This window comes from Peromyscus maniculatus, chromosome 7 (assembly GCF_049852395.1).
Source record: "Peromyscus maniculatus bairdii isolate BWxNUB_F1_BW_parent chromosome 7, HU_Pman_BW_mat_3.1, whole genome shotgun sequence".
NCBI lineage: Eukaryota > Metazoa > Chordata > Mammalia > Rodentia > Cricetidae > Peromyscus > Peromyscus maniculatus.
Window position 1 is genome coordinate 105643971 of NC_134858.1, and position 24196 is coordinate 105668166.

The window sequence follows — 24196 nt, forward strand, 5'->3', positions numbered from 1 at the left end:
CTGAGGATCTGGGGCGGAGGAGAGCCATAGGAGGCAGGCGCTCCTTCCGACCCACCGCCACCTTTCATCTCCTGCCAGCGTCAGAAACCCGGGGGCCTGTGGCCACCGACAGGTGTAAGGAGGCGACGTCCCAGGTCCCGGGTCCAATCCCTCCCTCCCCCGCCTCCGCGGCGCCGACCCTCGCTCGCCCCAGGACCCAGCCGCTTTGTTAGGCCGCGGGCGCGGAGCCTCCAATGCCACACAAAGCTGCTTTTGTGTCCAGCGTCCTCCACGGGACCCGCTGACGTCAGCGTCCGTGACCAGCTCAGCAGCAGAGAGGACGGGCTGTGGCGCCCCCTGGCGGCCGGCGGCAGAGGCCGCGGAGCCCCGCCCAGCGGGGGCTGGTCCTTCGCCTACTGCTCCCAGCAGCGGGCTCGGTCCGCGGCTGCCCCTGCTGTTCCCGGAAGAAAAGCCAGGCACTTAGCACGGTACCCTGCCCACGCTCATTCCGCAGGCCCCCAGCACTTTGTTTTCCACAGTCAGCCTTGCAGTGCCGCCAGTGACAGACCTCTCTGAACCCTGCCGTGACAGCCCGTCCCTACCCCTCTGATTTGGCGAGGTGGTATTCTAACCCTTACTTTTTTTTTTTTTTCAAAATGTGTATTAGCATGTCAATTATACATAATAATGGGTTTCATGATGACGTTTCAACATGTATAACTTGTATTTTTACCCTGTCAACCCCCGTGACGTTCTCCTTCCTCTCCCCAACTAGTCCCTTTTCCATTTTCTTTTTCTTTTTCTTTTTTTTTGTTTTTTTTTGAGACAGGGTTTCTCTGTGTAGTTTTGGTGCCTGTCCTGGATCTCCCTCTGTAGACCATGCTGGCCTCGAACTCACAAGAGATTCGCCTGGCTCTGCCTCCCGAGTGCTGGGATTAAAAGCGTCCACCACCACCACCTGGCTCTATTTTCAATTTTATAAAAAGTGACCTGAGTTTCAACAGGGTTGTTTCCAGGAGTATGAATACCTTACTGGGGGGCTAGAACACTGAAGAAAATGCCTCTCCGTCCTCCATCAACCAGTTAGTGTCTGAAAGAGGCTGGGAGAGTTGGGGCCTACTGAGACACCTCCCTCCACAATGGGATGTTCACAGGCCCCAGCCGGGCTGGCAGAGTTCTACATTTCACCTTCTTGCAATTCTTACGTTCTCTGTCCCATGTTTACAATGTTCCCTGAGCCTTGGAGGTGATTTGGTTTTTTTGAGCCTCAATATGTAACCCAAGCTGATCTGGCACTCTTGGTTAACCTCCTGCCTCAGCCTCCCATGTGTGCTAGCATCACAAGCATGGGCCACCACTCCCAGCTGAGTTTGTCAAGGCGGGCGGCCCACGTATCTGTGACTTCAGCCCCCCACACCGTCTTTGAGCTCCTGTGGTAGTCATTATCTCTTGCATTAAAGGCGGGTTAGACACCCTGGGCTACTCCCAACTTGCAAGAACCCTCCAGAAGAGCTCCCGAGTCCGCTTGGAGGGTCTGCGGGACTCAAGGTTGCCCCAGACCCCAGACCCCAGAGTTGGGAAGTGGAGAGGCCCTAACACGTAAACTGACCAGTCCAGAGGGCCAACTGAAGCTCGGAGCATTAGGGCTGAGCTCCGCCTAGAACTCTGGACATCCAGGGTCCCATCCCAGGTGAGTCACTGAGGTGTGATCCACCCTCTTCTCTACTGTTCCACACCTGGGAAGAAATAACCACCAGGAGTTCTTGGTGTTTTGTTTCTACCTTTTATTATTTCAAATCATGTGAACAATTCCATAAAACATGTGAAAAAAGCAAGGAAGTGTTCAACGCTGAAGGACCCGGGCCTGGGGCGAGGGCACGAGGGGCCTGGCCCCTCAGCAGGCAGCGGCGGTTCCTAGATTAGCGCTAAGGAGCTACATTTAGGTTAATGGAGCCTGGGCCCAGGGCTTCAGGGCAGGGCCCTCAGTGACATTGGCAGTTGTCTGGAACAGCCCTTGGAATCCAATTCCATGGAGGGCAGGGCAGGGCAGGGGGCCGCCCGAAGAGGGATGGGTGTAAACACGCAGACACACTCAAGGCACGGAAATCACTGGAAAGGGGCTGGGGGGCGGGGCGGTGCTGGTCAGGACCTGACAGTTTTAAATAGGGCTTCTCTAAAAGTTTTCTAGGTTTGCAGTTTTCCTTTTTTTTCCCTTTACTTTTTCTTTTTCTTTTTTTTCTTTTTTTCTTTTTTTAAAGCTACGAGAATGAGCAGGAGGACTGTGTCTCCAGGAATGGTGGGGTCTCTCAGGCTTCTTGTGCTTTTTCCTTTGGGGCCTCCGAGCGGCAGAGGGTAGGGTAGTCAGGAGGCTCCCTGTAAACATTTGGACTTGGGTCAGGGCTGGTGTTGGACAAAGCCAGGGGTCTAGGCTGGAGAAGTGGGGACCCCTCCAGACACAGGCCTTGGGAAACTCTGCATGCGCTCCCCTCTCACCCCAGAACAGACAACGGTCGGAAAAACCAGAACAGATGCCCAGGAAGGGTGTACCATGGCCACTCCCGGCACCTCAGATGAGGCTGGGCTTCCACCAGGGAGGCCTGTGGCAAACCCTCCCCCAAGTCTAGAGCCGAGGGAGGGGACAGGGGAGCTGAGAACAGAGAGAAAAGATGGGCGAAGCGGCTGGGGGGACAGGCAGGGAGCATGGACTTCTTGTCCCCATCTTCCTCAGGGGTAATAAGGAGCAGAGTCGGCAGTGGCCCTGGAGGTGGAGACAGACACACATGTCACTCTTCTTCTTGCCTCTCTAGACAATGACCTTCCTTTCTCCCCACCTACTTGTTACCAGGGACGCAGCTGTGCCCAGGGGCCAGCTTCTGTTGCTGGGTTACAGGGTGTCTGTATCAGTAACGCTGGCGGTCACTGCATGCACACCAGGGCCAGCAGCGCTGGCCTGGGCCTGGGCTTCTCAGGTCTGAGGGACAGATGGCTAAAACCGGCCAGTGAGCAGTGGGATGACCAGGTCTCCTGCATACAGACTAGGCTAGGATGACGAGCTGGGGAGGAGGCAATTTCTTCCAAGGAACATTGGCTAGTCCTCTATTTCTGTGCAGTGGAAAGCCAGGTCCCTGTTTCCCTCTCTTGTCCTCTGGCCCCCAACTGCCCCGCCCACTCTTGCTCCTTCAGGCTGACTATCCCCAAAGGACCTCCCATAAGCCCCCAGCCCCATGCCCTCTCTGAACTCAAGGGTCTCACAACGTTGTTTCCCAGCCCCTTGCCTTGCCTCCCCGACTCACCATCCTGCCAGGCCCTGCTGCCCCTCAGAAGAGGCCACAGTCCTTCAGGTTGTTCTTAATGATGACATCAGTGACGGCATCGAACACAAACTGCACATTCTTGGTGTCCGTGGCGCACGTGAAGTGCGTGTAGATCTCCTTGGTGTCTTTGCGTTTATTCAGGTCCTCGAACTTGCTCTGGATATAGCTGGCTGCCTCATCATACTTGTTGGCCCCTAAGGAAGACAAATGAAGACATCTGTATGTTGAAGGCAGGTGGGCTCCTTCCTGCGCACAGGAAGGATCTGTGAACATGATAGACAAGCATATAATGTGCGCACAGCATGTTCGTGTGTAAGTACATGTGCTGTATGAGAGATATTTCACATGTGGACATGCTCAAAAGTAGAGGCCCACACCGGGGGGTGGCGGTGCACGCCTTTAATCTCAGCACTCGGGGAGGCAGAGCCAGGTGGATCTCTGTGAGTTCGAGGCCAGCCTGGTCTACAGAGCGAGATCCAGGGCAGGCACCAAAAACAACTACACAGAGAAACCCTGTCTTGAAAAACAAAAACAAAAAAAAAGTCGAGGCCCACACGTAGTAATAAGGCTCCTGTGTGTGGACAGTACACACTCCTGAGTTCCACAGATCCTGTGTTTTTCCTTCTGTCCAGACGGGGGCATCCATGGGCCACCAGGTCCCCGGCGGCACCTCCTGGGATGGCCACCGCCCCGCCTGTGAGAGAGTCTTCACAGAGCCGCACCTGTGTACTCGGGGAAGCAGATGGTCAGAGGGCTCTGTGTGATCTTCTCCTCGAACAGGTCCTTCTTGTTGAGGAAGAGGATGATGGAGGTGTCCGTGAACCACTTGTTGTTGCAGATGGAGTCGAACAGCTTCATGCTCTCATGCATGCGGTTCTAAGGAAAGGACGCGGGTTGGTGTGGGCACCCCCTGCTCCTCCCGCCAGGCTCTGTCCCCGCTGCCACCGCCGCCGCCGGGGCTCCCGTGGTCTCTTACCATCTCCTCATCCTCAGCGAGCACCAGGTCATAGGCGCTCAAGGCCACACAGAAGATGATGGCCGTGACCCCCTCAAAGCAGTGGATCCACTTCTTCCGCTCCGATCGCTGGCCCCCCACATCAAACATCCTACGGACATTGGGGTCAACTTAGCCCCAGGGAACAGAGCCCCAGGGGAGGCATCCTTGCATTTCACGGGCTAGCAGGCTGAGGACAGAGACCTGGCCAGAGTGGGACAGCTGCCATCATGGCATCATCCACATTCACTCACCACAACCAGGGTTGTGAGTCTGGTCAGAGGCAGGCGAGGCCATCAGCAGGAAGTGACTACTCATAAACTAGGTGGTGAAACTTTGTGCTTTCCCAATACAGGCCTGAGGACCCACAGAGGGACTGGGCAATTATGCCCAATGGTTACCCCGGTGGTTAACCCTAAGTGTTGCCCCTGACCCTGTCCATACACCCACTCACTTGAAGTGTAAGTCCTTGAAGGTGAAGTGTGTTTCCACAATGCCCGTGGTTTTCACACGGGTCCGCAGCACATCCTGCTGTGTAGGGATGTAGTCACTCTGCGCAATGCGCTCCAGGTCATTCAGGTAACTGCAGGGAGGGAGTAGAGGGTCAGAGAGACCAAAAGGAGCACCCCGACCTGGACCTCAGACAGACAAAACCCCACTACTTTCTTCTCTTCTCCCTTCCTCCTCCTCCTCCACCCTCCACTCCAGGCAAGGTCTGGTTTACGTAGCCCAGTCTCGAACCCACGACCCTCCATGCCTCAGCCCCAGGTGCTGCGATGACAGGCGTGTCCCAATGTGCCTGCCATTCTCGCTTCCTTAACCCTTGCCTGCTTCACGATCCTCAACGAAGGGACAAACGTGGGCTCGGGGCCCTCGTTCCCCGCCTATGGAATGGGGCTGGGAGGGGGGTTATGGCTGAGACCCCCAGCAGGCAGGGTCACAACCAGAACCGGACTCAGAACGTTGGAACTAAAAGTAAGAGCGGGAGGGGGCAAATTAGTCCCCTGGGGAGAGATTCAAGATGCTAATCGGTGTAATTAAGGTACCCACTGCAGAGCAACCTGGTGTGGTCCATTCATATGGGACTAAACATGTCGGGGCCTGCCAGGCCCAATGGGTCCTTTGCTTACCACCCAATAAAACTTGAGCTGAGGCGGGAGCAGACACCTGCTTGGCAAAGGTCCCTGGGCCCCTCATCACAAGCTCCTTTAATCAGTATCAATGGCTCTTGTGCAGGGTCCCGGGCCCAGCTCTCTGTCTGCCTCAATACCCGAGTTGTGCCTTTGGGCTGGGTCCGGGCCTTGAAGTGGCTGCCCTCTACTGGTCTCTTGTTCTTGGGGCAGGGGTGCTGGGCCAGCAGCCAGGCCAACCAGGCCAAAGGGAAATGATCTCAGAGAGCAGGGGCAGAACAGAATAACAGGAAGGGCCACGGGGGACCATGACGCGCTTGCTGTGACCTGCATACCATGTTCCATCCCCTGCGGACGGAGGCCCGAGCCGGGAAGCCTCAAGGTGGGCTCCACGCTAATTCCTCCCTTCTCAACAGGCGGGCTCACCCTAGGGACCCTCTGCTGTACTGTGGTCTTACTGGACTGTGACAAAACTTGGTGTACCCCTTCACTGCGACGCTCCATCCCACACCCCTCCCTTAATGATCCTGTCGAGGCAAAAAGCACTCTGGCAGGGCCGAGCCTGCGGTGACAACTGACGCCAGCTCCTACGACAGCGCTGGGCACGCAGTAATATCTGGGGAAGAAAGACGACACAGGAAAACAGAGGAAGTGGGCAGCGGCCCGGAGGTCACTCCTCACCCTACCCTCCTTGAGTACGGGGACACTGAAGTAGTTTTGATTGTCAACCATCAGGTTACCGGGCTCACCCCTCCCTGCCTCTCTAACCCACAAGCTCAGCTGGTGGCGAAGCCCGTGACTTCAGGGCGGGGCAGTGCTGAAGCCTAGAGTCCTCTACAGATTTGGCTATGATCCCAAAACTACTAGGGGGTGGGGGATGGCACCAGGACAGTTAGGCCATGCAAGGAGCACAGAGGAGGCCTGGTCATGTGACTGGACCAGGACTCGGGAACCCTGGCCAGGCAGATCGTCTCCTGCCTACTCTTGGGAGGTCTAGCCCTGTTGAGTACCTCGGGATGTCTCCTATCGCCTACCTACCAGGAGGTCTCAGCAGCCTGCCTCAGTCCTGACACACAGCTGAACTGCAGGGGAATTCTTAACTATGTACTGGCCTAAAGGATCCAAGCCTGTTGGGCCTCTGGGATTCCTGGGACACCGTGATTCTCCAGCTGAGTCCTGGGCTTGGCTTGGATCCAGAAAAGGTCAAAAGCAAGGTCCAGGCCTTAGCTTGTATATGTCTGTCACCTCAAAGACGCCTCTTCTTCCTCTGTGAGCCTTTGGGCAGCAGGCTGAACTCCTGTGTCCTCAGTGACAGTCTGGAGTTTGTACACGCCATGCCCCTGCCTCACATCCCCTTCCACTCCTCCCTTTCCTACCTCTGGCTCACAGTTCTGCTGAGGCCGTCCCTCCTCTGGGCTCCCTCCCAATGGCACCGACACCTTGAGCTGTCATTGCTTAAGGACCTGTCTCTCCCACTCATCACGGCGGCCCTGACACTTCGCCCAGAGCAGCACATGTTCTTCAGAACAATCGTGTGTAAAGACAGATAAGCTAAAGGAGCCTGAAAGCCACCGCGGCTGGCGTCCCTCCAGGCCTTCTGATACCATGCTACCCCAGCGCTCACACCCACCCTACCAACCATCAGCTACCGTGGACAACCGTCAGCTTCGGCACCCTGGGACCCCGGCCCATGGCCAGCCCCTCGCAGTACTTACTAAGCGGCCGAGTCATTGAGCTGGTATTCCCGTGAGCGACCAAAGCAGGCCTGGACACCATGATCAGCCCAGAGCCTCCGAATGACGCCGGACAGGTCTTCAGGAAGCATACCTTGTTCCTCAGCGGCACAGGACAGCGCAAACAGCTGCCTGGCATCGTCCTGGGCACAGGAATGGAGGGCAGGGCAGTCAGCCAGGTAGAGGAACTCCTCCAGAAGGGAGCCCAGGTTGGGGCACCCTCAGGTCCCCCAGGACGAGACTTGCCCTGAGGGCTTCTGGGAGCCCGGTGGAGGGGAGGGAGTGGGGGCGCACACATACCGCACGCTGGGGGTCGGCAAAGTCAATCTGCAGGTTGCCCATGGCCTTGACGATGGCCATGATGGACTGAATGGTGTTGCTGTAGACAACCGCACGATACTGCCGGCATTCTTCCTCTGAATAGCCATCCTCATGGATGATCCTGATCAGCAGAGGTCAAGAGTTACGGTCCACAAACCACAAGAGATCACATGGCTTCCAGGGACTACCAGGGATCTGCTCCAAAGACGGGCAAGGACCCCTGGCTCAGGAAGCCAGACTGATCTACGTAGTTAGGAGGCACTCTGAGACAAGCGGACACCACGCAGGGAGACAGTACAGGAGCAGAGGCGGATGATGGTCAAATCTGGGGGCTACAGCACACCACTTACTTCATCTGCTTGACGATGGTACTCTTCCCTGATTCCCCAGCACCTGGAATAGAGGGTCCAGATGTCAGCAGTAGGCCCAGTGGGCTCCGGAAGCAGACAGACAGCCTAGCTGCCATTAGCCCTGAAGGTTATTTCTTACCTTCCACACATCGGTGGCACAGGGAGACCCAGGTGTAGCCAGCAGGGGCCAGAGTGGCTAAGGAAACCTATACGACCTGCCCCGTGGTGGCTCCCGCGGGCCCCTGCTCCCCTAAGCTCCGCTGTCTACTAGGACCCAGCACCCCTGCCCTGCATGAGTTCAGGGATTTGGCTCAAGTCTTAAGTCTGCGGGCTCTGTTCTCACATATACAGGCTTGCCACCCTGTGCACTTGGGGCAGGGCTGGCTGGACGGTACCCTGCATATTGCAGAAAGGGCAGGAACCCCTCCTCTCCCCAAACCCTGAGATTTAGCTGCTAAGCAACCTAGAAGGGCCAAAAAGTCACATTCCTGTCCTCTGGATACGGCCCAAGGCCCAGCCCTCTGCTTTCTGGACCAGCTCTGTCCTAACAGATGGAAAATAGAATCAATCTCTCTCTCTCTCTCTCTCTCTCTCTCTCTCTCTCTCTCTCTCTCTCTCTCTCTCTCCCTCTCTCTCTCCCTCTCTCTCACACACACACACACATCTCTCTCTCTCTCTCTCTCTCTCACACACACACACACACACACTCTGACTCAAGCTTCTCTAGCCTCTGTCCTCATTTCTCCGGGACTGGTCTGAGGTTTGTTAGTCTCTCCCATGTTTACCACAGCAATTCCATTAAACAAGATCTCTTCTGGTCTCATTTTACAGAGGACACTGAGGTTCAAAGGTTACATTCTTGGTGGAGGATCATGCAAACAGCACTCCAGATGGCACCACAATGCCAAGATGAGGCCCGCTCTTCCTTCCCAGCCTCTGCCCAGATTCACTCGGCTCCTGCCCCTTCCCCACACTGCCGGGCACCGCCTGCCTCTCGATTCCCTCAGGCCTCTGCTTACACCGCTCCCTCTACTGGGTAAACCTGGCCCAGGTTCCGTTCACAGGAGCCCAGGTCTGTCTCCAAGCAGTCCACAGGGTTGGCAGCAGGGCTATGGATAGGTCAAACTTAGGAACTCTGTCCTTTCTACTAGGATCCCTTAGGGACAGTCAACTTATAACAGGGCTCACACTAATGGTAACATCATCAGTAATAATGGCAGAGTTGTGATGAGCACCCACTGTGTGCTAGGTGATGTTTTATACCTATTGTTTTGTTTTTTGAGACAAGGTTTCGTGTAGACCGGGTTGGCTTCAGGCTTGCTATGAAGCTAGAGATGACCTCAAATTTCTGATCTTCCTACCTGGAATTACAATTGTGTATCAACACGGTCAACCTGTTGTTGTTTGGTCCCCCTTCCCCAAAATTAAGACAGGGCCTCACTATGTAGCCTTGGATGGCCTAGAACTCTGTATGTAGACCAGGCTGGCTTCAAACTCACCAATATTCCTACCTCTCCCTCCCAAGTGCTAGGTCTGGAGGCATGCACTACCATTCCCAGTTCTTTGTTACAGTTTTTAAAAGATTTTATTTTGGGTTAAAGAGATAACTCAGTGGTTAAGAGTACTCACTGCTCTTCTAGAAGACCTAGGTTTGGTTCCCAGCACCCACATGGTGGCTCACAACTGTCTGTGACATGGTTCCAGGGACATTGGTGCCTTCTTCTGGCCTCTGTGGGCACTCACACACATGGTGCATATAGACATATACAGGCAAACACTCATATACACAAAATTTTAAATAGATCTCTTTGTTTATGTGTATGGCTGTTTCGCTTACATGGATGTCTACATCACATGAGTGCGCAGTGCCCACAGACAAGGAAAGCTGCTGGATTTCTTGGAACTACAGTTCTAGTTGGTTGTGGGCAACCTTGTGAGCACTGTGACTGAACCTGGATCCCCAGGAAGAGCAGCAAGTGCTCTTACCCCTGACTCACTACTCCAGCCTCTAATTACTTTATTTTAAATTATATTTATGAATAGTGGATGTCAGTGTAGGTACAGAGGCTCCCAGATCCTCTAAAGCTAGAGCTAAAAGTGGTTATGAGCAACCCAACATGGGTGAACCAAATTTGGGTCCTCTAAAAGAACAAGTACTCTCAACCACTGAGCCTTCTCTTCAGTCCTCAACATTTAAAAAATATGTGTGCATGTACGTGTTTGTGTGTGTGTGTGCATGCTTGTGTATGCATGTGCATGTTTATGTGTGCGTGTGCATGTTTGTGTGTGTGTGCATGTCTGTGTGTGCGTGTGCATGTTTGTGTGTGTGTGCATGTCTGTGTGTGCGTGTGCATGTTTGTGTATGCATATACATGTTTATGTGTGTGCATGTTTATGTGTGCATGTTTATGTTTGTGTGTGTGTGCATGTTTTTGTGTGCGTGTGCATGTTTGTGTATGCATGTACATGTCTGTGTGTGCGTGTGCATGTTTGTGTGTGCGTGTGCACTCAACCTGCATCAGTCCGTGCTTTCCTCCCACCACGTGGATCTCAGGGGTCAAACTCGAGCCGTCCGGCTTGGCGGCAAGCACCTTCCCCGGCCGAGCCGTCCCACCAGCCCCACTGCCCAGGTGGTGTTGTTTCAACGTTAAAATTCTAGTTTTGCCTTCTTAGTTATGTGTGTATATTTGTGCGTCGGGATGGGTGTGTGCACATGCATGCAGGTACCCACAGAGGCCAAGAGAAGGCGACAGACCCCTTGGAGCTGGAGTTAAAGGCGACTGTGAACCGCCTGGTAAGGGTGCTGGGAACTGAACTCAGGTCCTCTGCAAGAGCAAGAAGCACCCGTAACTGTGATGCCATCTTTCCAGCCGAGCCACGCCAGCTCTGTATGTGGTGCTGGGTCCACAGGTAAGCACCCCACCTATTGTATTTACTGGGTACTTTCATCTACACAGCAAACCTGGGGTAGGCTCTAGTCTCCCCTCCATCTCTAAGGAAACTGAGGCACACTGCGGTACAACCAGTCCTGTCTGTGGGTAGTCCACCTGGCTCTGCACACAGTTCCTCCTGGAGATCCTACATGCCAGAGCACGGCGGCGCTGGTCGCTGTGTTCTCTCGGGCTGGCCTCAGGTGTTCAAGGAGCAGCGGGGACCAAACAAATAGTCACACGCTAGGCTGACGGACCTCACCAAGACTCACCAAGTCTCAGTTTCCCGTACCCAAACCCACAACTCACTAGGGAAACTGAGGCATAGCTGTGGCCCTCTCAAGAGTGGGTCTGGGCACACCCCCAATCCAGCAGCTTCTCTGAGGGGAAAGTCTGAATTCTTACAGATGTTGCCAGGTGCCTATAATCACCGAGTACCCAACTGTCCCAAGTCTGCTTGCCCGGGTGGCGTGGGAACTATTACGGCACAAGCCTTCAGGCCCTGGGATAGTGTTCTCTCTGGCGTTTAGCCCTGGGCACTGGGTGTGACACACTGTGGGTATGAGCTATGGTCATTCCATCAAACAGGGCTGCGCACAGCAGTGGAATGAGGCTCCTTCACATTCTACAAGCCCGAGGGGTGTTCAGAAGGCCTGCAAAGCCTGCCCACACTACCCAGCCACCGAGTGCCAGGCCCACGGGCCTCCATATCTGCCAAGAGAAGGAAGGGCGCAGTGGCCACCTGGTTGTCCTTCCCACTTTCCTCCACAGCAGAAGGAAGGGGACCCATCTTGGAGCAGAGGTTAAAGATGTGAAAACGTGGGTCAGATGGATCATACTGTCCAGACTCCCGGGATGGCACTGAATAGACTCCAGGACGGGTGGGGAGGGTAATGGCGGCACACGTCCAGGGCACAGAAGACTCCGTGAAGGTTGTCCCCTCTTACATGACTTTGGAACTCCTGGCTCTTTGAGGCACTGGTTTCTCTACTGGCCACTGTGGGTACAGAGGGCATCTAATCCTTCGACCACTCTCTCTAGAGCAATTGTGGGCTCCCCATGACCCTGCCCAATGCCAGGGATGATGGCACAAACTTGCTTTGCATTTGATTTCCCTAGCAAAGCTGGCAGACACCAAGAGGGCCACACCTGAGCAAGCCAGGCCAGGAACAAGGTTCATATACTTCTTACCCTTACCTCAGCCAGCTGACGGCCTACTTCCACACCGCCCTAATGTCTCAGTTTCTCTTCTTCGGGCCTCTCAAATTCTGAGTTATGGCATTCTCTCTACCTAGCAGGGGTCACTGCAAACACAGCCCCCTTTGACAGGTGAAGAAAACAAGGTTATGGAGCTTCCATCCTCGGGACTCAGGGAGGTCCCTTTGTCAACGGCAGCAGCTGTGACTCAGGCAGGAAGCAGTGAGAGGCAGGACAAGGGCGCGGTGCTGGCAACCGAGCAGGAAGTAGGGAGACATCAGGTCAGAGTCGGGGAAGGAGTTGGAAGCAGGTCATCCAGGGAAAGGGGTGTGAAGACCGTGGCGCTCACACAGACTTGGTGCTCCAGGAGCTGGGGGGCCACAGCATCCTTCTTGCTGCCTCCTTGGCCCGCTCTCCATCATGGCCGGACACATCACTCCTACCGCCTGGCCTGGAGTTTGCTTGTACTCACTCGGCTTCCCGGCCAGCCCTATGCTACTAGGGAAGGAGAGCTTCCCTAGCAGACTCTGCATTGATGCAGCAGTGCCCAAGGGAAGCCCGCTAGGGAGACAGTGGCCTCTGCCACCCCCACCAGGTGCTCCATCCTCATCCAGATGAGGCCAGAGGGGACCCACGGAGGTTCCCGGGGGCGGTCTGTCGTTCTCACTAGGCTATACCTCTTCCCACCAAGGAAAACATCTCTGCAGCTTTTGCCCTGAATCCAGCTGCTGGGCCCACTGCAGGAGGGCAGTGATCTCGGAGGCTGCTCTGCATAGAACATCTGCTTCTACACGGAGCACTGAGCTCCTGTGGCGAGGAGAGACTGGATGGAGGAAGACAGTACCCCTTCATCTGCCTGGCGAGACTCGCGAAGCCTCACCACAGACGGGCCTGCAAATTCAAACACTCGATGTTCATCCAGGCCCCAGCGCCTAGGACTCTGCATCACGTCCATCTTGGACCCTCCCCCTCCTACATTAGGTTTAGATCTGCTGGGACCTGCTGTCCTCTCTAGGTTCAGTTTCTTCAAGCAGCTAGCTGGTCTACCTTTGGATCCTCTCCAACCCCAGGAGCAGAGGGGAGTTGAATCCAGATCTACAGCAGCACTTTGCCCACTCTGATCCTTCCTGAGATTGCCATCAGTCTCAACCCTTTCAGGTCTTTGGTACCTCATCTGTGAAATGGACATGCATCTTGCCTACCCCCTGCCCCCCCGTTTCTCCCTGCCCCTCTGCCTCCTGAGTGCTGGGACTAAAGGTGTGCACCACCATGCCGGGCCATGCATTATCTTCTAACAGGAGAGGGGTGAGACTTGAACGCAAGGCCGCTCTCAATGCACCTCAGGTTAGCTTGCAGATAAGTTATTCCTGGGGCTGGAGAGATGGCTTAGCAGTTAAGAGCACTGGCTGCTCTTCCTCTGACCCTGGTTTGACTCCCAGCATCCACATGGCAGCTCACAACCATCTGTAACCATAATTCTAGATGTGATGCCCTCTTCTGAGAACCTATGCAGGTACTAGGCAAGCATGTCGTACACAGATATACATATAGGCAAACACATATACACTTAAAAATAAAAGTAGTAATAACTAAGTAATTAAAAAATACATTATATGAAATTCTCCAAAAATTAAAAAGTATGTTTTTTAAATTCTTGGAGAATTTAATAAGTAAATAAATATAAATATATATGTATATATATAGGTTTTTTGAGACAGAGTTCCCCTGTGTAACAGACCTGGATGTGTCTGGAACTCACTTTGTAGACCAGACTGGCCTTGAACTCAGAGATCTACCTGCCTCTGCCTCCAGAGTGCTAGGAACAATATGCACCACCATACCCGGTGATTATATATAGTCTGTGTGAAAGTGTCAGATCCTTTGAAACTGGAGTTACAGATGGTTGTGAGCTGCCGTGTGTGTGTGTGTGTGTGTGTGTGTGTGTGTGTGTGTGTGTGTGTGTGTGCGCGCGTGCGCGCGCGCTGGAAATCGAACCCCAGTCCTCTGGAAGAGCAGGCTTTGCTCTTAACTGCTGAGCCACCTCTCAAGCCCATAAAAAATATTGCATAAAAAGCTGTTGCTAGTGTCCGGGCATGGTGACACATGTCTGTAACCCCAGCACCCAGAAGGAGTGAGGCACAGGGATGCTGAGTTCAGAGCAAGCCTTGGCTACATAGTAAGGTCCTCACCAGAAGGACGGAAGTCAGTTGTCACTCTTCCTACTTGATGGAAGAGTACAGTTTTCCCCAAACATCACTTCCTACCACGCACAATGACCGGCAGCTCCAAGCTCCGGTCGCACTAACACAAGGCACAGAGCAGAGTTATCTCATTTGAGGTGGAGCTTCTGAGGACTGAGAGAGCGCGCAGGGGTTAACAGGCTAATTCAGAGCAGGGAGGGCGCCCTGCTGAGGCAACCTGGGACAGGGATGAGGCTCACTCCTGCTGCTCTTCTGCACACCAGGGACTTTCACACCGTGCCTTCTCCTTGTCCGGAAGCCTCCCAGCCGACACTGTCCACTGACTCCACACACCCAGAAAGCTGGGAAAAGGCCTCCCGGGAGGCAGCGCCTGAGCTGGTGGGCTCCCCTGGAATTCATGGGCTAAGGAGAGGAGCAGCTGACGTGGCAGCCGGAGGGCAGAAATTCTCCCGAGTAGCTGGGACCACAGGGTAGGCTTGGGCAGCAGCCCAGCTCAAAGCCACAGCGCAGGCACACCCATTCTGCCACAATCCCAGTGGGTCACGGGGGAGGTGGGTTTGGGCCCCGGGATGTCACCCCAAAGGTGGCCCAGCTACTGGAAAGGTGCGGCATCTTCGGCGCTGGGCCGCCGCTGCGGTTCTCGATCCTCTCACCTCCCTGCCCCGTAGCCCAAGGGTCTGGGGCTCAGCTACCACCAGGGGGAGCCCAGCAGCCAGAGACAAAGCGGAGGGGGTGGGGGCTGGGCAGCGCGGGGAATGTTTTGTTTCAGCAAAGCGGCCTCCCCTGCTTAGGGTGGCTGGGGGAGGTGCCAAGACCCTCGGCTACAACCTCCTCCCTGGGAAGCCCCCAGCCAACCTCGGCGTCTGAAGACACAGGAACAATGGAAACAGGAGGGAAGAAAGGAGGGGGGAGGCGCAGCCAGACAAAGGCTCCGAACCCCACCCCAGGCCTCTCTTCCTTCCTCCAGGTGCTCGCCTTCGACCCCCTTGAGCTCCCCGAGGAGGCTCGGCCCGGGTCTCCCACTGGGGGGGAGAAGGAGGTGACAAGGAGGTGGGGTTTTGGAAGGACCCAGCAACACTTCCATCCGAGTCTGTGGACCAGCCTTGCACCAGATGCCAGCAAGTCAGTCACCCCCATGCCGCCTCAGGCTCTAAGTCTTACCACCTGTAAGAGCCTGGAGACGCGGAACCAGCCCCAGATCGTGGAACCAGCCCCAGATCGTTGGTACCTCTCTTTCCCTCGCTTTATAAAGGACTCCTTTAGCTAGTCTTCAAGGGCCCACACAATGGCTGCCTCTTCTAAATCATTGTGGCAGGTCCTAGGTGAGAGGCCTGCCGCCGGGGGGGCCTCAGTGTACCCATCTGTGAAATGTACCCCTCAAGGGAATGTGCCAAGCCCAGGGCCTACCCTGAGTAGCTTTCCTATGGTCTTTAGTCACTCCAAACTGCTTTAGGGCCCAACTCAAGGCAGCAGTGGTCCATGTGCGCACAAGTCCCAGTACTGAATACAGCCTGAGCTCACACAATGAGGAATGTGGGGATGGGGTCCCTTTGTCCCCAGGCCTCAGTGATCTAAGCATGGTCTTTCCAGCACAGCCCCTGTGGAGGCCCAAATTACTTAGGGTCAGAGAATCAGAGCTTGCTGTACCCAGCAGGACTGCATAAAAGGTTGATTGGACCACGGGCCTGGGTACCAGGTGTTTGGAAGGGCCTACAACTGGCTGTATCTAGCAAGGGGGAGGTCTTTTGCCTCACCCCATGGCATAGTTATAAAAAGCCCTTTTCAATAAAGTTCTGGGCCACTGGGTATTGACCCAGGTCCTCCCGAAGCTATTCCGTCTTTCTTCTCAGCTAGGCCTATCATTCTACCTAATATTTCTTATTCTTCTCTCCTCCTCATAGGAACCCTTTCAAAGGTGGGGAGCAGGCCTCCCACAAGGCCCTAGCCAAGAGGGCCTGTCCTGACAGCATAGCAGAATCCCGGGAACCTCCATGGGGAGGGTAAACCCCACCTAGCCAGAGACCTGGGACCTGGAGGTCAAGAGAAGCAAGGGCCCCTGTAGCAAATGCCACCAGCCCACCCAGCAGCCACACTGAAGCCACCTGAGCTAATATTCGCGACAGAAGCCTTGCGGGAACACTGTGCCGTTCCACCTGTCTGGACAATTCCCACGCTAGGCTGCCAGCAGAAACCTAGTTCCTTTCAGCATCCCTCTAGTCCGGTCCTTCTCCCCCCGAGGTTAGGGGAGAGGCACGGTGCTAAGTTTACTGCGAATGACGTGAGTGTTATAAGGAACACGGGCTGAGAGCAAAGGCCGGAAATGAGACAGGAGCAGCCCCGTGGAGGATGAAGCCATGGCCGCAGACAGATTTCTGTTTGGACAGCAGAAAAGCTCGAAGAATCACAGGTCTCACCTTTCAGGGCAAAGGAGGGCTTAAGACTCCTTGAGGCGGGATCCCCAAGTACCCACAGACACATGTGCACCTGTAAGAGGCGCAGCAGCTTCGGCCCGTCATCTTGACACCAACCCTGGCGCGGAGGGGGGGGGGCGGGGGCTGCCACAGACACCAAGGGCCACAGTGGCTGGGCAGGTGGACAACCACTGCTTGGGTCACATCCTAGCATCTCTGCTTGTATGTCCTCAGTTTCTCCACTGGTGAGAAAGGTACCGGTGCAATGCCTATCCCAGCCGGCCTCACAAGATTAAACAGACTGAGCAGGGTCTAGCATCAGATAATAACCAAGGTTCCATCAGAGGCAGCTGTTGTTAGGAGCAGAAGGGAAACTGAGGCCTGGTGAACGAAGGGTACTCCGGTTCATCAAGCAGGGATGGGGGAACCTTAGGCTGGGCTGAAGCAGGGGAAACCCAGAGTGAGCTAATACGGGGCCGCTCCGCTTCCAGGCATTCATCTCTGCCTGTGGCTGGCCTTCCTGCTTGGAGGGCAATGGCCGCCCGGGAATCTAAGAGCGGCTTCTGGCCTTCCTGCTGGACCTCCCACTGGTGTCCCTCTCCCAGCCACCACTTCCTGTGGCTAAAGGAGGGGCCTAGAATCCTTCTGAGGAGCAGGGCCTCTGGCATCCTGGCCCCAGCACTTGCTCGGACAGGCCAAGGCCAAGGCCCTAACCCAGTGACTGGGTGTCGGAGGCCCGCAGGAACTCACAGGTGAGCCTGGGCAGGTGTGAACTTCTAGGCTTTCTGGCTGGCGAGTCCGAGGTGACTCAGGACCCACACTTCTGCACCAGCACCAAGCAGCCCTCTGGCCTCTTCCTCTTTTGGGCTCCTCCCCTCCAGCTGCTTCCTCCTTTTTCTCTGATGTGGACACCATTTCCCTGAGAGGCCCAGCTTCGTGACTTCTTGTCCCCACTCGGGGCCTAGGCACAGCAGGTATTGCCATCCACATCCTCAGTCCTCTGAAGCAGGTGGGGTGGGGGGCAGCATCCCCCCAAGGCTCAAAGGCACCTACCTTCTCCCCACCAAGCCTTGGATGACCCCACTTTGACTCAAACTGGCCTGGCACCCCTCAGGAAGCCTTGTATGCCTACCCTTCTGCAGGCCTACCCTGAAGGGCAGCCCAGCAATCCTGCCTCAGTCCTGGAAGATTATCGGTCCCAAACCACCAAGAGTGGCTTCAGACCCGAGAAGCACCAACAGGGTGAGGGTGGGGCCGGGTTTAGTAAGAACAGGAGCTCCAGGCAAAGGACAGGGTGTGGCTAGACAGGAGGCCCCACCCTGCACCTGTAGCTGAGGCAGGGGCTTCCTGAGAGCTCCAGGTACCGGGGGCACACTAAAGGGTCCGATCCTTTGCGCTCCCCAAGGTACCCTGCAGAACATTGTTAGACACCATCCATGAGCTGTGTGTGGCCTGCAACAACCTACTGACTCTCTTCTCAGTGAAATCCCAGTTTGATGCCACGGAGCTGAGAAGGGCGCCTAGCTTATACCGGATCCCACTGGCCAACTGCTTCTGTCCCAGCACCAAGGTGAATGGAGACGGTAGCATTCAGGCTCCAGGTCACACCTCTCCCATCCCCGGCTGGTGGTAGGGGTGGGGTGCCCTAGTCCCTCAGTGGCTAAAAGCTTCCTGGGTAAACAAAGTTGTTTCCACCATCTTCCTGCCAAGTGAACCAGTGACTGCTAGAAACAGTGTGAGAGGGAGGCAGTGAAGGGTGCAGACCGAGGGCAGGATATACAGGACCAGAGTGCTTTCCAGTGGCCCAAGCTCCAGCCCCATCCACCAGTGCTAAGGAGGCCTGGAGACATCAGCTGGACTGATCACCACAGCCTCAGCAGCCCCCCCCCCCTGTCACTTTGGTGGACAAATCAATGTTTACCTTACTTCTCAGCTCAGCCAACCCTACAAGCTTCACAGACCCAAATGAACCCTGACTATGCCCACAGCTTAGGCTCTGACCTGACCACAGTGGGTGGCTCAATGCTGCAAAAGAGCCTGTGTGCCCTCAGCTGGTTGGCCTGCCACCTCCAGCCACAGCAGCAGCTCACTCCCAGTAATGGCCACCTGTCTGACTATGTTCAAAGGACCCACCACCACCACCACCACCACCACCACCACCACCACCACCACCACCACCACCACCAGGGATGCCCCTGGCTGAGCTGTCCTGATTCACCAGTTCAGGAATGTCCCTTCAAATATCTAGTCTCTACTGATTCCTGTCTCTGCCCAGGGTACTGAGCCGGCTTTTAATGTTGGCTGTACCAGTAGTGGAGTGACGGGCAGGGCAGAGCTAGACAAAATGCAGACAGATGAGGTTAGAAATGGCTTGGACCCCCCACTCCCTCCCTAGCGTGGGAGCTCATCCAGGCCCGCCTGGGCAGACAAAGCCTTGCCCAGCCTGGGGGAGGGGTGGGAAGAGACTTTGAGGCCCAAGCAGACCAGCCCCCCATTCAAGTGCTAATGAGCTCCAGCAGGGGAGAAGTGGGGTAGGGGAGGGAGGCGGCCTGGGTACCAGCCCACCTGGCTCGCAGCGCTGGACCACGCCCCCAAGGCTAGGCCCCCAGAGATTAGGCGTTGAGGCCCTGGAACAGTCAACCACTTCATCAATCCTTTGCAAACCCTGGCCTCCCACTTGCTGTGAACCTCCTGGGGGCAGGAAGGGAGTTCCCCAGGGTCCCCCCCATACTGTACCCAGTCAGAGATAGCAGAGGATCCCTCATCTGTTGTTTTTTTTTAAACCTCCAGGCTCTGGTGCACTATGCCCACCGAGTTCTACAGGCTGGGCAGCTCTCTTGGAAGGCCTTCTTCACCTCAAGCAGTGCAGAAGGTGGAGCCAGGATTCTAACTTTTTTAATTTTATTTTATGTGCATTGGTGTTTTGCTTGCATGTATATCTGTGTGAGGGTGTCGGATCCTCTGGAATTGGAGTTATAGACAGTGAGCTGCCACGTGAGTGCTGGGAATTGAACTCGGGTTCTCTGGAAGGGCAGCCAGTACTTTTAACCCCTGAGCCATCTCTCCAGCCCCAGGATTCTAACTTATATCCACAGGACCCCCAGAGTGGTCCAGCCAGGGTAAGCCTCCAGCCTCAGGCCAGGAAACATCCACCAGAGCCTGGGGAATTTAGGCCACATCTCCCGTCTCTGTGCCTTGGTTGAATTGGTTTTCTCTGCCCTGGTGCCTGGCACTGGCCAACGGTGAGCCATCTTATGGGTAAATGATGTTCATTTTCCAGGCTACCTAAGGACGGTTCCAGAAAGTCTCCCTTCACAGTCCCCACTGGAATCATCCCTGGCCTAGCTGGTCAGGACCCTAGGCCAGCCTGCCCATCGGTCTCCTAGATGGCAGCCCCGGGTTATATTTTCATTCTCTCATCCTCACGGGCTGTGGCCCGTTCCAGGATGTGTTCAAGAGCTTCGTGGTTCACACACATACTTATATGCACCAAATGCAGTATGCCTGCCTTTTGCTAGACACACAGACAGGCCACAGGCCACACAACTCCCGAAGCCTGGCTCGGCTTTGAGCGTTACCTGCCCTAACGAGCCTGGATCTCCTGCAGCGTTGCTCAAGGCTGAGCCCGCCCAGTGCTCCCAGGCAGAGCTGGAGCTGCTCAACTGTCCCTGGCTGTATCTCCAGCTGTCCCAACACAGGTGACGTGAGACTGCAGAGTCAGTCACTCTCTCACATGGAGTCACTCTCTGCTGTGTGCTGTGCCCCAAGACAGACTGCGGGCCGGGCAGCAGATCTGCATGGTGCAGGCGATCTCTGAGGCACCTGCATCCCGCCACTCTTGGTCACTGGGTCTCCCAGTGGGCACTTGTTACCTGTTCACAGTGCACCAAGTTGTGATTCAGTGACCTCTACCTACCCATCCCCCAAACCAAGTTCACCACGTACATCCTTCACGCAACACACAAACGAAAGAACACAACCCTGCCTTGCTGCCTCAAGGGCCAATACCATGTTCTAGTGGGAAAAGCGGGAACCCAGGGAGCGGAGATGGTGCATCAGCCTTGGTGGGACTCCAGGGAGGATTCTGGGAGATCTATGAATGGAATATTAAAGAGCAATCAAGTAGGAAAGTCACAAAGTCCTGTGGTGAGACAGAGCGCAGCGTCTAGACTCTGAGCCTTCGTGGATCCCACAGTGGACGCTGTTTCTCCTGGTGTGTCCAGCTCAGGCGTTCACCAGAGCACCAAAGTCCACCTGGGCCTAGCTAGTCAGTCAGGTTGAACTGGGGGGGCTTTGGGGGGTCCCCCTGCAGTAAGACTGGCATCAGTTTCTCGACTTGTCCCACCAAGCTGCCAGGGGAAACTATCTTGCTAGTGTGTACCACATCTGCCTCTGCCCTGGTGACAGGGACTGTGCCCGCCTGCTGGCAGGGATACAGGGTACGGAGGGAGACAGTGTGCGGGTGGGGCAGCAGGCGTGGTTCTGGCTGGGAGGGAAGATTGGCACTTGCCCAGCCTAAGTCCCCGTTGCCTGGACAGAGTCTCTGGCTCCGAGGCACTGGTGCCCGGAATTCTGAACCTGCTACAGCTGGGATGCCATGTCACCTTATTCCTCCATGAGGAAGGGGACAAGTCAAGCCAGGACCCCTTCTCAGGTAGCAGGGACAGAGTGGGCATGCAGACCGGGCTGCCCATTTCAGCAGAGCCCTCGGCCCTCGGCTGCACCCCTTTGCAGGGTCTAAGGCTCACGGTGGGTACTCCTCTGCCACAAGTCAGGAATTCCCTTTCGGAGGAAGGCAAGGCCAGAGTGACAGGATCCTGGGAGAGACTGTTCCCACGATGATAAAGTGCTAAGCCAGATCCTGTACCACTGGCTGTTGGCAGTCCAGGGTAGGAAGGGATACCGGGGCCCCCTAGCCTGTCCGGAAAGCTGAGCTGGGCTCTAAGAGGCAAGGAAGCCTGGCAGGCTAGAGAGCAAGCCTTGTGTTACAGATCAGGCCAGGAGTCCTGTGCAAGCAACCCCTTCCCTCCGGCCCTCTGGTCCGGACTCACATCTCCTTAGCTACCCCCAACCACTGCAATAAACCTGGGAGGGGCTGGGAAGGGGATCCAGGCTGGGCACGGGGAGCTAGCGGTCCCGGAAGTGCCCTCCGTAGGCCCAGCAGCAACGGACATTCCGCCGCCGCGGCCGCCGCGTCGACACCCACTCACTGCTCGCCGCACTCGCAGCAGCAGAGACAGGAAGAGGCGAGCGCCCAACGCAAAGCAGCCCAGGAGGCTGGGCCGCCGCCCCTTCCCGCCCCTTCTCTTCCTCCCCGCGGCAGAGCGGTGGAGCGGATGCCATTTTGAAACCTCCGGGGCTGTGCCCCCGGGCCGGGTCCGCGGGGACAGTCAACAGATGGATCCAGCAACACATACATGTTGGTTCTCGGCCACAGGCCTGGCCAAAAAAAATAAAAAAATGCCAGGCTTCTGATAGCCCGCAGGCCCCGGGGCGGCCCTGGGACTGAGGGGCCACACCCCCCCCACGTACTCTCCAGCCGATTGCGCTGCTGCTGCGGCGGCGGCGGCGGGCGCCGCTCCGGCCTCCCTCCCCACGATCCACACGACCCCATCTTTCCATCTGCCGCAGGGACCCACTCTGCCTCCCGGGGGCAGACTGGACACAACCGCCCAGGCTCACCCGCTTGTACCAAAGCCTAGCCTGGATGCTTCAGGGCGCACGGGGGCTCCCGGCGGCTGCCTCCCACCAACCCCTCGTCCAGCTTGCCCACCACCCACTCCCCATCCATCACGGGACTGATTCCTTTGGGAACCAACAGGTCCGTCCACTCGGTATCCTAGGCCCCGGGCCAGGCCTTTCGGCCCTGGGCAGGGGAGAACCCCAGCACCCGCCAGCAGATCCCTGCAGTCACACAGGGGCAGCAATATGTCGTTTGTCTCACAACTTCCACTTCCCCCCCCACCCCCCAATGCCAGCAGCCACCATCTTCCTTGGCCTTGGAAGTGGCAACAAACCTAACTCTCCTCCATGTTCCCTCCTACTGCCCAGACGCCCCTGGCCCTGGCCCAGCCGAGCCTTGGAAACTAGGAGACACATTCCCAGGGAATGGAACTTCCCACAGATGCTCGCTCGGGGCCTGGTCCCTCTTCCCCAACGTGACTCAGTCCAGCCTCCTGGGAGGGAGGGGGGTCTGCCCACCTCAGCCTAGAACCCCACTCTAGCCCCTGGCTCCTGCCCCACACACTCCCATCAGGGCCCACCTGGGACAGGAGGGGCAGAATCGAGAGAATGCCAGGGTGTGAGAGAGGATTTCAAAGAGGGGCAGATGACTTGGGGGTTGATGCCTGCAGAGAGAGATCTGGTGACCTGGCACCGAGGCTCCGCGGGGATTCAAGCTAGCGAGGACTTAAGAGTCAAGTTTCCCCCTTAGGAGCGTCGGAAGGGGTCAGAGTGCACAGGGAGGGGGGGGTACAGACCCCGGAGTAAGGCTAGGGAAGAGACGGGGTGGGTCGGGGCTTGACAAGGGTCCCAAGGAATGCTCGTGCCAGCAGAAGCAGAACAGGTGGACCTGAAGGTGGGAACCAGTAGGGGTCTGAGGGTTCGAGAAAAGCCTAAGAAAATGTGCAAAGACAAGGCGGGGGGCTGAGTTCTCCGAGACTGGAGAGTAAGGGGCCACAGTCACGCAGGGTCTGCTGTCTGGGTTTGGGGGTTTTGGGATCTGGGATGAGTTGAGGGTCTGAACCAGAGTCTGGACGAGGATTAAAAGTCTAGACCAATCCAGAGTTTGCACTCTTAAAGGGTGGTCCTAGGGTTTCAAGCGCAGGTGTGGGTAGGAGTACCCACGCCGCGTCGTCTCAGGTCCTCGTCTGGGGACCGGCGCGGAGAGTCCAGGGTCCCCGAGCGGGGCGCCGCCTCACCTAACAGCAGCAACTTCACCTCCCGCGCCGCCTTCTCGCCGTCCTCCCTCAGGTTCTTGTCAATCATCTTAGAGCGCTCGGCGGCCGCCTTGTCCTCGGCGCTCACGGTGCAGCCCATCCTGCCGTCCGCCGGCCCGGCCTGGCCCCCACACGGCCCACGGCCCGGCTCGGCCCCGCCCGACCCACTCCGCTCCCACCGACGGCCCTCTGCGGGAAGCTCTCGGGTCCGCAGTTCCGAGCGACTGCGGGAGGCGCCTTCCCGGCCGCCGCGCACCGACGGCGGGGCGGGCCAGGGGTGGGGCCCGGGCGAACCCAGCCCGAGACTGGGCCGGGGCGGGCCTGAAGGTGGGGCCAAAGGGAATTCGGGGAGGGCGATTGGTTGGAGGGCGGAGCAAAGGGAGAAGTTAGGCGCAGTCCAAGCCTGGGCGAAGGCTGAAAGCGGGCCGCAGCGAGGGAAGGCATTAAGGGTAGATCTAGCTCACACAGGCTCAGGCCTCTGGGCGGGCTGCAGGCGGAGCTCGGCTCCGATTGGGTGCTGAGAGCCTGGGGCTCTGTTTCAAGACTGTAGGACCCGTTGATCTGGTAGCCCAAGGGTCGGGACTGGCCACCCTCGCTACAGGCCGAAAAGAAACCAGGACTCGGAGCTTTTGTGAATTAGAAGAGTGAGATGGAGGAGGTGTGTCTTCACTTGCTAGAAGTGAACCCATAAACTTGTT

The 24196-nt window shown here is 56.5% G+C and overlaps 1 protein-coding gene across 1 annotated transcript; it reads right to left on the reverse strand.

Moving 5' to 3' along the window:
- Window positions 1-1748: 1748 nt before the first annotated feature.
- Window positions 1749-23727, reverse strand: Gnai2 (G protein subunit alpha i2). Its single transcript, XM_006978348.4, has 9 exons — window positions 23481-23727; window positions 7822-7864; window positions 7451-7592; window positions 7133-7293; window positions 4742-4870; window positions 4270-4399; window positions 4016-4169; window positions 3273-3487; window positions 1749-2737 (listed from the first exon to the last, which is right to left on the reverse strand). The coding sequence occupies exons 1-8, from the start codon at window positions 23596-23598 to the stop codon at window positions 3297-3299; spliced, it is 1068 nt and encodes a 355-aa protein (XP_006978410.1). The 5' UTR covers window positions 23599-23727; the 3' UTR covers window positions 1749-2737; window positions 3273-3296.
- Window positions 23728-24196: the final 469 nt, after the last annotated feature.

What these genes read in the sequence shown, in the direction of transcription:
- Gnai2 (XM_006978348.4), bottom strand. Translation starts at nt 23,598, where the DNA reads ATGGGCTGCACCGTGAGCGCCGAGGACAAGGCGGCCGCCGAGCGCTCT. An exon ending in ACCATCGTCAAGCAGATGAA is followed by an intron (nt 7,593 to 7,821) that starts GTAAGTGGTGTG and finishes TCTGCTGATCAG; the next exon opens with GATCATCCATGAGGATGGCT. An exon ending in TTCAAGGACTTACACTTCAA is followed by an intron (nt 4,400 to 4,741) that starts GTGAGTGGGTGT and finishes CAATGTCCGTAG; the next exon opens with GATGTTTGATGTGGGGGGCC.